The 13,170-nt window shown below is 48.1% G+C and overlaps 1 protein-coding gene across 1 annotated transcript in view; it reads right to left on the bottom strand.

Moving 5' to 3' along the window:
• Positions 1–2,895, bottom strand: part of NXN (nucleoredoxin) — a 139,858-nt gene extending 136,963 nt beyond the window's left edge. Inside the window, exon 1 of the mRNA XM_065897122.1 lies at positions 2,456–2,895. Within this exon, the coding sequence (XP_065753194.1) occupies positions 2,456–2,827 (372 nt within the window). The 5' untranslated portion in view covers positions 2,828–2,895. The remainder of the gene's footprint in view (positions 1–2,455) is intronic.
• Between the last annotated feature and the right edge of the window lie 10,275 nt (positions 2,896–13,170).

Here is a 13,170-nt window from a genome sequence, read left to right as displayed (position 1 = left end):
ATAAACTTATTTACTTTATTTATTTTTGGCTGCATTGGGTCTTCCTTGCTGTGTGTGGCTGGGCTTTCTCTAGTTGTGGCGAGTGGGGGCTACTCTTCTTTGAGGTATGCGGGCTTCTCACTGCGGTGGCTTTTCTTGCAGAGCACGGACTCTAGGCACGCGGGCTTCAGTAGTTGTGGCTCTAGGGCTCTAGACCGCAGGCTCAGTAGTTGTGGCGCATGGGCTCCTCAGCATGTGGGATCTTCCCCCACCAGGACTCGAACCCGGGTTCCCTGAATTGGCAGGCGGATTCTTAACCACTGCGCCACCAGGGAAGCCCTGGACTTGTTTTAGACAACAAAGTGAACTATAGAATGTGAGTCAGAAGAGCTCTGAGCAAAAATAAATTTTTAATATGCTAACGCACCATGGTTTGGACACAGGCCAGCAATCTGAACTGTATTTTCACATGAGGTTCTGCCCTGTGTCATCCAGACTCTCATCCTGGTGGAATTAGCAAGTCCAGGCTGGAGCCACAGACCACGTTTTTTTCATGTAAAAGGACTGGCCAGAGCACACTGAACTAGGCATGGCCTATGTCATATCAGATATTCTCCTTTTTGGAAAAAAAGCTTTAAGCATTTGCAAAACATCTCAATTTGTCCCATATTTTTTACTATCCAGCAAATTTATTTCCCCCACTTGTTGTGGAGGAAAACACAACAATAGGCCTTAGGTCTGTAACATTTTACCATCACTGTGTATTTGCAAAAGCTAGAATTCATTTGTATTGCCCAATAAGGACATTATTTTACATGGACTTTGGTCTACAACAGAAAATGGACATAACAATGAAAATATTTCTTGATAAATCACTTTCTGGACATTACTCCTCCCCAAAACGATCATAAAAACCACCACCAAGGAAAACAAAGGATTCCCATGTTTTAAAGCAAAAAAGGACTGGCTATTCATATTCAGGCACCATATAAATTAAATATGGTTTAATGACAAGATCACCTTAAAAGTGTTTAAAACGCCAAGCTTTGCCTCTGTGTGGTTAGTGAGCCCATGTTTCTCCAATGTTAAATTTACAAACTGTATTTGTTAAACTGTATTTCATACTTTAAATACGAAGTCTGTACCTTACACTGCTTCCATGGATGATTTACTCGAGACATATGGGGTCACAGTCTAAGCCTTTTACTCGACTAAGTTTAAATCATGCTTCTCAACAAGATTCTGTACACATTAAAGCAGCACATGGCAGCTCTAAACGCCCCCAGAAGAGCCCTTCTCCTGTCCACTCCATAAAATGAGAGTTTCCTCCGGAAAGGAAGGGGCTGGATTCACACGTTGCATCAGGCATACTAATTAAGCAAAAGTGCTCCAAAACTTTTTCTGTTTCGATTCATGGCAAAATTTCCTGAATTCGTTTTATTAAAACAGACATCTTCATCCAACAGACACACTCAAAAATCAAAGCTAATTTCAGCAGCAAACCGGGGGGGGGGGGGGGGCGGGGGGGCGGCGGGAGATGAGAAGTTGACAGCAAGGTATAAATTTCCCCCAATCCTCGTTCTTCCGGTCAATCCGCACCTATGGGATCGGTTCAGCATTTAATTCGATGTCAAGGCAACACTGGCCCACCAACCAAGCAACTAAGAGCTGCACGGACGGGTCTGGTCCGGTGCCCGAGAGGCATCTGGTGAGGATGGCTGGACAGCCAGACAATGAAAGGCTCCCCGGGGGCCACTAGTTCAGCCCGGGGTAGGGGTGGGGGGTGGAGGGAAGGCGAAGGCAGACGAGCGAGCTCCTTCTCGCCCGAAGCCACGGTCAGCGGCCGACACCCCCCCCCCCCGCCTTCAAGGGCGCCTGGCGGCCTAGCCTCGGCCTCCGGGTCCCCGGCCACAGCCGGAGAGAGCCCCAGGAAAGCCCATTTCTCTCGGAAAGAGAGGAAACTTCCTGGTTCAGGCATTATGGGTAGGGGGCTAGCGCCCTCCCCCACCACCACAGGTATCCGCGGGGAGTCTAGCGCTGAGGGAAAGGAAGCGGCCCCTCCCTGCGCCTCTGCCTGGGGGTGGGGGTCACCGAGTCGCGACCCCCGAGGACAGCCACCCCCTACTCGAGGCTTCCCACCATGGGGGAACCGGGCTCTCGACTCCCCAGGACGCGAGTCGGGATCCCAGGGGTTTCAAACTTCCCCAGCGGGCGCGGCCTGGCATCGGCACAGAGGAGTTGCCGCGGGAGCCGCTAGCCGGCGAGGTTCCAGGACGGGGAGGCGGGCAAAGGCAGGCGACGCTGAGGTGCAGGAGGGGAAGCTCGTGCACGACGGAGGAGGGGGCGGAGGGGGCGGAGGGGACGCCGGGGGTGGGGGGTGGCGGCGAGGACCCGGTTCCCGGGAACTCGCGGGCTGCGCACCCAGGCCGGGGACGCCGACGAGGCCGGAGCCGCCGACGAGGCCGGCGCAGCTCACCTTCCTGTGCTTCTCCTTGTAGGGCAGCGCCAACCACGGCATGTCCCGCACGAAGTCCTGCCACTGCCGCTGGTCCTGGTCCGAGGACACGAAGACAATCTCCAGGCGGCGCCGCGACTCGGGTTCCGCCGCCGCCCCGGCCCCCGGCCCCGGGCCGGCCCCAGCCCCTGGCCCGGCCGCCGCGTCCCCCCGCAGGCGGCCGTAGAAGGCGGCCAGGCTGGCGCTGAGCTGCGCGCAGGGGGCGCTCAGGCTACAGCCGAAGTAGAGCCCGAGCAGCGAGATGCCGCGGGCAGCCAACGAGTGCACGTCCACCTCCTCGCCGCCGCCCGTCACCAGCTTCTCTCCCAGCAGCTCCTCCAGGAAACCCGACATCCTGGCCCACCGCTGCCCGGGCACGCGGGCACCCGGGCAGGCAGGCGGCGGCGACCGCGCTCCCTCGGTCCGCGCGGCGGGTAGAGGCGACAGCAGCAGCGGTGGCGGCGGCGGCGGGCAATGGGGAAAAGAAAGCCCCGCCCGTGGGGCCCGCCCACGCCACGCCCCCTTTGTAGCAGTGCTAGCCGCCTAGGCACTGGCTGCTGCAGAGGGCGTAGGGGGCGCGGGCTCCCGCCGCGTGGCCGAAGTGCTCGGGAGACAACCCTGGCGGAGGACTTCCCATCTTCACACAATGTTACCTTCATCACGCTAGGTCTTGCTTGGCACTTACTTCTCTGTATGTTTCGTGTTCTCTACTATAAGAGGACTGGAGGACGCCACCTCTTTTATTTCTTGTGTAGCTTGTGATCTAGTGCTAGGCACATGTGAGGGAATCCATAAGTACTTGTGGGTTGATCGCAGGTCTCACTGTGGGATTTCAGTCCCCAGGTCGCCGCGGCCATTTCCTCACCAGCGATTGGCTCTCTTCCATCTCCACAAATATAGGGACCAGATACCACGGCATCTCTAAATCGAAGCTGGCTGCTTTCCTGAACCGGTTCCGTGGCTTCTATTAAGTCTGTTGATAGTTGAGAAAAATTCTAGGGATTTTTTCCCCCAGCTGGCAAGACGCTACCCTATGGTTAAAAAGAATCTGGATTAAACAGGTGGTCGGTGGCAAGTCTTCCGGCCTCCCCACCCTGACACACACACAGTCGAAAAAGTAAAATGTACACCATGCCCACCCGCAACAGAGGAACAACAGTGTGTCCGCTCAGCTACCAACAGCCCAGTGAAAGGATGGGACGCCCCTCTCACAGCCCTCCACCAGGCTTTTGCAAGTTATTTCTTGGACATCTACCGCCATCTAGTGGAAAGGTTGAAAAAGAAAACGAGATACTGGCAGCCAAGCAGAATGTCTATAGCGGCTTTCCACACATGCAAACACACACACACAAATCATAGCCTGCTTTACAAGAGTTCATTTAAACCTCAGAATATAACTGCAAGCTTTGGGCACAAACACAAATCTTCACGCTTAAGGTTCCCAATTTTCTGGGATAGAACATGGAATTGTACTAGTTTTTGGTTCAGTGAAATGTTACGACATAAAGCGGTGAAAGAAGTGGAGAGGTGGAGGCGGGCGCCACGAGTGGACTGGCAATCTCTTGAAACGATATCTACTTTCTCAGCATCCACCTAACACTGCTGCTCATTTCACAAATAGGATCTTTGGACTGAGGATTGCCTTTAGGCAGGCAAGAGACCTATGATAAAGGCGAATTCCAAGCTCATTTTTAGTGTCATGCCAAAATTCTGTGCGACTGCAGGGACAGTATTATTATCCAACACATGGAAAGCATCGCTTTTTAGTGAAAACATGTAAAAGCTATTAACATAGCAGACATTAAGTTGTTAGATATCTTTTAAAATACTGAAAGTGGGTTAAAGTGTTTTATTTTCTCATCCAAATCATATTTGAAACACCCGTGGGTGGGTTACATCAGGCCCCATCCAAAGCATGTGAGACAGATAGATTCCTACACCCTGACGTTTTCAAGTGAACACTGAAGATATGGAAGGGGACCATAAACATCCTATGGAAGACGAGGGACAAAGTATTTGGTGTGGAGGGAGGTGAGGAGGGAATTAGGGGGGATTGCAAATTGGGGAAATAGTGAAGTCATTATTAAAGTACTTAACTTTGGTATACTATACGCAAGTCTGTATAAAGAGGTGGTATGTTCAGCATTTTCCTTTTATTATTTGACAGGAAAGCACTTTCTACTGGAGTGTGTCCAAACCAGCATCTGGCACCTGGGAAAGTGAGAGTTTGAACATACTGCACATGAAATACAGATAAAATTTAGAGAGTTGTTGGTGCAGCAGGCCTTGGTTAGATGCCAAATACTGCAGCTGCCTTTTAAAGGGGTGTGGAAAGAGGGGATTTGCAATGGAAATGATTCCAAAATCATAGTTCTAGTGGGTGTTTGTTACAAGAAGAAGCCTGAGGAGACTCACTGGGCTTCCTGTAAAGAATAGCCAACATCCTTTGGCTTATGGAAAGCACTCTCTCTGAGTACACGGTTCAAGAGGCCCACTTAAAGAAAATGTCCCAAGTGGTATTTAGCTAGTTAGGTTACATGAATTGACCTGCTATTCTGCAAATTATTATTGTTTTAAAATATGTGTTAGGGAGCCACAACATACCTGACATTTACAGCACTTACATATTACAGTTTTTCTTTGGGGAAACTGCATTCTAAGGCACATGATGTCATACAAAACATGCACAGAACAAATACATATTTGTCACCTTTAAGATTCATAAATCACATTCCTTGGTCTTCAGTTATAGTAGCATAAGTGCACAAAGATGTATGTGTACAGATAGTTATTGATACACTGGTGAAATCAGAAAAAGACTGGAAAGAGCCTAACTATGTATCAATGAGGAGGATTAAAGGATGGCACATTCATCATTTGGGATACAATCTAGTCATTGAAAGGAATTAAGGAGATGTACACTGTATCAGCACAGAGCTCTGTGTCTGTGCTCTCCAGAGAAAGAGAACCAATATAGAGAGAGATTTGCTATAAGGAATTGGTTCACATGATTATGGAGACTGAGAAGTCCCAAGGTCTGCAGTCAGCAAGCTAGAGACTCAGATAACTGATGGTATAGTTAGTTCCAGTCTGAGTCCAAAGACTGGAAAATCAGGGGAGCTGATGGTGTAAGTTCTAGTCTGTATTGAGTCCAAAGGCAGGGGAAGACCTATGTCCCAGCTCTAAGACAGGCAGAGAGAGTGAATTCTCCCTTACTTTTTATTCTATCCAGGCCTTCAACTGATTGGATGAGGCCCACCCACATTGGGAAGGCAACCTGCTTTACTCTGTCTACTGCTTTACATGTTAATCTCATCCAGAAACACCCTCACAGACACACCCAGAATAATGTTTAACCAAATATCTGGATACTCGGGACTTCCCTGGTGGCACAGTGGTTAAGACTCCATGTTCCCAATGCAGGGGGCATGGGTTCGATCCCTGGTCAGGGAACTAGATCCTGCCTGCATGCCATAACTAAGAGTTCGCATGCCACAACTAAGGAGCCCGTATGTCACAACTAAGGAGCCAGGTGAGCCGCAACTAAGGACCCTGAAAGCCACAACTAAGGAGCCTGCCTGCCGCAACTAAGAGCTGGCACAAACAAATAAATAAATAAATATTTTTAAAAGTATCTGGGTACTCTGCACCCCAGTCAATTTGACACACAAAATTAAACATCACATGTCTACCCCTTGTCAACTTGGCACCCATATGCATCTCCTTAAACCATACTTACTCTCCAAATAAAGACAATAACAAGATCATAATCCTGCCTAAAATGATACAAGTGTCATGTATACAAGCAAAAATGCACTGACTCCATCCCCATAAAAGACGGTAAAGTCGCTGAGGATGTTTACTCACCTTGATATCCCGTAACTTAAGTACGATGATGTAAAATTAACAATACTTAAATACTACAATATAAAGTCAATACATTTTATGTTACATTATAAGGAAATAAGAGATAAAAGGAACAAAGATGTTTGCCAAATACAAACACACACACATATATTCATAACAAGGAAGAAATACTCATGACAATATAGCCCTCATTTCTATAACTGATCATGTGATCATAGCTGGTATTTATAACCACCTTCTTCTACTATCTTTTTTTTTATGCCTTTTGACTTCAGCAAGCACCTCAGCTGGTCGTGGTTCTTTACCTGGTGGGGTGACTCAAACCCTCATTCCTGAAGGGTCTAGGCCATTAGTAGTCCTGCCAGGACTAGGTTATTGTAGTTTTCCTTTGACCTTAATCACAGGGTATGATAACTAAGAGATGCCCTAAGGGGTCTCCCATATTGCAGATACGCTCTTCCTTACCTTCACTGTTGACTAGTGGTCCAATTTCCCCTTGGTGGTCAGGATCAATCATTCCACCCAACAGAGTAACTCCCTTCTTTGCCTGTTAACTCAGAGGCATGAGATGCCCAAAGTGGCCAGGTGGCAGTCTTAACTTCCTGTGAAATGGAATCACTGTTGTTTCTCCTGGTGGAGGCACTCCTCCATTTGGAACTAAGACCTGTAGGCCAGCAGAGCATGACGTTGTGGGAACAAGAAGCAAACATTTTGCTAGTGGGTCAGTAGGGGTAATAGTGTTCGGTGCCCCTCCCATTTCCACCTCCCGATTCCTGGCCCCGTGACTCCTAGCTATGGGAGAAACAGCACCTTATACTGGATGCTAATTCAGAGCACACACAGTCTTCTGGAGAACCTTGCCCTGGCCCTGCAAAGAGCTGCCACCTAACTAGTGCTGTAAACCGAATGGTCAAAAGGCCATTCTACTGTTCCACCAAACCAGCTGCTTCAGAGTGGTGAGGAGCATGGGAACCAGTGAATTCCATGAGCCTGTAACTTACTTGTGCCTTCAGGGCCTGCTTGGGCCCAATCGCATATACTCCACATCCATCTGATGACGAAGTGTCCCTGTGCACACCCAACCTTATGGCTTGGTAGGGCAGATGACACCCCGTTCATGACAGACAGCTCAGGGAGCGTGGTAACTGATGCGTGGTGGCCCAAGTGTTCAGCCTCTATGAAGATCCAGTAGCAGGCCACGTACTGTTTCTCCAAAGGTGAGTAGTGATCCACAGAGAATGGCAGGCCTCACCTACAGGGGCTGCCAAAGTCTCCAAATAGCATCCCTATCTGCCTGTGACCTACCTCAAGCACCATGGGATCTGATGGGTCATATGGCCCACGGGAAAGGGCAGTTTGTACAGCAGACTGGAACTTCTGCAGAGTCTTCCCATGTTCGGGGACCCCCTCAAAACCAACAACTTTTGTGGTCACTCAGTAAACAGGCCAGAGTAACACACCCAAATGAGGAATATACTGGGCACACTGTGGCCTAGTCAAGTTGACCCATAAAATTAACCATCTCTTGCACTGATATGTAATATCTCTAAGATGTAACACAAGAGAAAGTAAGGTGCAGAATAGGTAGGAAAGACTAAGCTACCACTTGTAAAATTTTTTTTTTTTTTTTTTTTTCACGGTACGCGGGCCTCTCGCTGTTGTGGCCTCTCCTGTTGCGGAGCACAGGCTCCGGACGTGCAGGCTCAGCGGCCATGGCTCATGGGCCCAGCCGCTCCACGGCGTGTGGGATCTTCCCGGACTGGGGCACGAACCCGCGTCCCCTGCATCGGCAGGCGGACTCTCAACCACTGCGCCACCAGGGAAGCCCCACTTGTAAATTTTTAAGTGGAGAAAAAAACATATATATGTATACACAAATATAATGCTTATGTATGGAGGAAACATATCTGGAAAGACACTTAAGAAATAGTAACAGGGGACTTCCCTGGTGGTCTGGTAGTTCAGACTCTGCACTTCCAATGCCAGGGGTGCGGGTTCGATCCCTGGTGGGGAACTAAGATCCCACATGCCGCGCAGTGCGGTCAAAAAAAAAAAAAAAAAAAATAGGAAAAAGAAAAAAGAAATAGTAACAGGTTGCTTAGGGAAGGGAATTGAAGAACTGGGAATAAATGTGAGAAAAATATGGAAGGTATTATCTAGTCCAAAAAGAAAGTACTTTTTGCATTTTCAAATAAGAACTTATTCAAGGATAAGATGCTATAAATGGAGAAAGAAATATTTAAAGTACATCAGGACGTCTCAGAATAAAAGAGACAGAATGTCTCACATACACAAATTCAAATGCCATTAAAACAAAGCTGTTAAAAAAACACAAAAAAACAAAAAACCAAAACAAAGCTGTTAGCACAAAATGAACACTTTGATTATAAAAGTTTTCCAAGTCCACTTAGTTCAAGAAATAATTGAGTCAACAAAATGTGAATCAAAATTGATTCAAACAAAAAGTGTATTCCATTTAATTGGGAGTTCCCTGTAAAAGGATTTTACCTGTAGATTAATGCCCTAGTACAGTTTTTGCATCTGTTTTATCGTTTCCCTTTTTAAAAGCTGGGCTTTGGTGGCAGATCCACTGATAAGGGAAATTGCTGGATAGAGAGGTAAGTGAAACAAAATATGGAGTGAGATTGGACAAAGATCAAGATGAGGGAAGGGAAAGAGGGGCATTGCCCTCACTGGTTACAGCAGAAATGTGCTGCTTCTCTTTCTGGCACCAACTAGATATGTAACCTTGGGAATTCACCATCATAGTTCTTTCTATATTTCATTTTATCCCTCAGCAAAGCAGGAGTCCGGTCTCTAGCTTTTGAAGCCTCTTAACTCTTTTCTGAGTCAGAAGTGTGAGGTGCTAGAAAAACATGATGCATATTCCTACTTGCCTCCAATACTTTTCAGAGCAAATCTCAGGATCACAACTTGTCATCAATGTGACCCTACTGCAGATCTAGCCAGAGTGTATGATTCATTGCCTGAGTCTGAAATAGGTCCTAAACATCCACCAGACTGCCAGACTATAGGCCAAATCTCCAATATAGCTTTTCATAAGCAAAGCCAAAGCAACAGCAGAAGAGATAGTAAGCAAATCTGGATTGCTGGGTCTGGGTGAGCAAATAAAACCTCCAAACAATTATGCCGTGGAAGAAATCTGCTCCAGAACATTAAGACCACCCATCAGAATCAGAGTCTAAGCATCTGTCACTGGAAACAGTACAGGATACCTCTGTTGTCACCATGGCTATCATAGGTCAAAGGTAAAAAGAATTAAGAAATAATAATAATAAATATTTTGTAACAATTTACACTTGACTGAGGACAAGGCACAGATCAAAGAAATGACACTGAGTCCTAAAGTCCAAACTCACCTCCCAAACACTAAAGACCACACATTATTGCGAATGATTCTGAGCCAACACTTTCAGATCCAAAAGAGATTATCAAAAGCAGAGATCTGAGAGACTTCTCTGGCGGTCCAGTGGTTAAGACTCCATGTTTCCACTGCAGGGGCACGGGTTCGATCACTGGTTGGGGAAATAAGATCCCGCATGCCGCACGGCATGGCCAAAAATTTTTTAAGAAGAAAAACATCTTTAAATGGTTAAAATAGCACATTAAAAAAAGAAAGCAGACAACCAGGAATGGAAATATTCGAGGAAGCACTAAACTTGGGCGGAAGCATATGTGTCTTCCTGGGCACAAGTTGTAGAAGCAACACACCAAGTTTAGGCTTTATCCTGGCACAGAGAAGAATTCTGAGCAGGGCACATGATCACGCGTCAGTGCTGAAAGACCATTCTGTGGATGGTTTGAAGAAGAGCAAGATAGGAGGCATGCAGACCAATTAAGAGTCTATTAAGTGAGGGCTTCCCCGGTGGTGCAGTGGTTAAGAATCTGCCTACCAATGCAGAGGACACAGGTTCTAAGCCCTGGTCCGGGAAGATCCCACATGCCGTGGAGCAACTAAGCCCGTGTACCACAACTACTGAGCCTGCGCTCTAAAGCCCGCGAGCCACAACTACTGAGCCCACGTGCCACAACTACTGAAGCCCGCGTGCCTAGAGCCCGTGCTCTGCAACAGGAGAAGCCACCGCAATGAGAAGCCCGCTCACCGCAACTAGAGAAAGCCCGCGCATAGCAACAAAGACCCGACACAGCCAAAAATAAATAAAATAAGTAAATTTTTAAAAAAAGCTTTAAATACAAAGTCACTTGTCCAGTACCCACCACGCATGGTGACTCAGTTGGCTACCCAGAGTACCTATGTGGCCAGACCTCCTGCCAGCGACAGGACTATTCAGACTACTCACTGTTACCAAATTCACAGCCAACTCAGATCCACATGGGACACACTGCACTTCTCAACTTGGACCTCCTCATTCTATCCCACTCCTGCTATCTCTTTTATTTCTGCACTCCTGACATGCTGAGAGAACTAGAGGCCAGCCAGGCTCTCCCAGACACCTGGGGCGAGAGACGATCGGGCTCTCCTCCAGTTCAGCACCTCCCCATCTGTGCCCTGACCTGGAGTCCTTCAAGTGACGGGTCATCAACTCAGAGTGTTCTGACTTCCTACGACCCTGCCTGTGAATCTCATTCATCCTGAAGTGTCTCCTTTCTGACCCACTGAGATATCGCCCCCCCTCTGTATCCTTGCGGCCAGAACAGACAACCTGTAACGTGAGAGCAGCTGGACTTTTAGTGAAGCTGTAGCCAGATAAAGTCCCTAGGGTGCTGGCAAAGATTCAGGCCAGGGAAACAGACATGAGAAACCACTTCTCACTTTCGGAATATGCTTGAAGAGGTTCAAGTTTTCCATCAGGTGAAACGCATTCCACCTATGGAAGGAGATGGGTGGGGGAAGAGAGATACCAGATCAGTGTATCTGTGTCTCCATCTGTGATTTGGGCCATTATGTTCCATAAAAGGCTCCCTCCCTCACTCACCATGGTTACAGTGGATCTCGCCACATGCTGACTTGGCTCGTACCTGAAATCTGAGGCAGACCCTTCATTTAGGGATTAATTATTGCTCTCTAACTAGTCCCAGGGATAAATTGTTTAGATCATTCCTTGCTTTCCAAGGCCACCTTGCCTGGGACTTGCCTAGGGCCCTGTCCCAACTTCTCTCAGCTCCAGCTTCAGCTCTTAAGACCTCAGCATGAATCAGAGCCCTGGGCCCCTCACTCATCTGGAAGGAATGGGTGGTTGGCAGGGTGTGTTGAGTTAGAGGTGCCTACAGGAAATGTCTGGTTCTTGTGTTGATGAGAAGGGTCGAAGCTGGAGATGAAGATTTGGGATTCATTCCTGTATTAAAGGTGGTAGTAGAAGCTACGAGTGCGGATGAGTTGCTCATGTAGAGTGAGCTGCATGAGAAAATAAAGGATGAAGCCCTGAGAGGACCAACAGGAAAAGTTCAGGCAGCGGTGCCTGCGCCGAAGACGGAGAAACTGGAGAGGCTGTAGCACAACGAGGGGAGAGGCGCTTTGAAGTTTCTTCACAGAAGGAGGAGTCAATAGCGTGAAACGCAGCTGAGCAGTAAAGTGAAATGAGGTCTGAATTAGACTTAACAACTGGGGCTTCACCAGGGACCTTAGGACAAGCTGGTTTAGTGGTCTGGTGGGAGCAGAAGCAGAGTGAACCACAGGCTCTGCTCTGCGGCACAGAGAGCTCTGGCTACCAAAGAGGTATCTCTGCCTTTGTTGACTGGCTACCTCACTACCTTCTGTTTCCATTTATGTTTCTCTTAGCTGATACACCCAGATACACTGCTAGTCTGGATCAATACAACAGTTGGGGATCTATTTTAGTACCACAGAAACTACTGCAAAAGATTTTCTGGGTTCATACACGGTGCTCTCACAGTTGACCTTCAAGTCCTCAGCTTGCAAGCTAGTAAGCACTTTAATTGATTCAGCATAATATAAATTCGGCTTTTCATGGCAATGCTAGTCTCACATCATTAATTCCATTGACAACAGCTGGCTGGCGTGAGTAGCAGCCTCAGCTTCCCTTGCTCTCCGTCAGGCCAAAGCCACCTCCACTTCCTATCATTGTCTCATATTAAGCTTGGTTAGCATCACTATTTTTGTTTGTTTGTTTTTTGGCCACGCTGCGAGGCTTGCGGAGGCTTAGTTTCTCAAACAGGGATCGAACCGGGGCCCCCAGCAGTGAAAGTGTGGAGTCCTAACCACTGGACAGCCAGGGAATTCCTTTTTTTTTAAATAGCTTCACTCATTTTTTGGCTCCTTCTCTCTCCCCTCAACCGTTTAATTATTGAATAAAACATTTATTCCATACATTTATACCACGCTTTCACGTTGATTTACAAAGCACCTTCCCCTATTGACATCTCACAACACACGCTAGGAATTAGTAGGCTGGAAGGGCAGTGGCGGGGCGCGCGTACCCCCTGCTGGCGTCCCGGCGCGCTGCAGCCTCCTTTCCCTCCCGCCCGTCAGGAGCTCGAGAGAAGGCTGAGACGCTAGTGCCCGCGCAAAGCTTTCTGGGAAATGTCTGGGGTGTACGTGTTAAACTACAAATCCCGATACTCACCGCGCTGCAGCCCCGAAGAGGGTGCTTTCTGGTGACTCTGAATCTTTGTCAGTGTCGTTGGGACTGCTGCACAAGCCTGATTCAGTATTCACAGGAGGTTTTGGGAGAACGTGATAGCTCTTCCGCCGGTTGTGCACGAACGGACTTGGCTTCCGCTGCTTCCTCGGGCTCGCTCGGTGTGGCGAATCTGCCGTTGCGACACAATGGTTGGGAGCGCAAGGCCCCACGGGAGGCTTGTGGAATCTGCTGTGGGAAGAAGGAAGC

This window comes from Phocoena phocoena, chromosome 19, assembly GCF_963924675.1.
Source record: "Phocoena phocoena chromosome 19, mPhoPho1.1, whole genome shotgun sequence".
NCBI lineage: Eukaryota > Metazoa > Chordata > Mammalia > Artiodactyla > Phocoenidae > Phocoena > Phocoena phocoena.
This window is presented reverse-complemented; position numbering and strand designations above follow the sequence as displayed.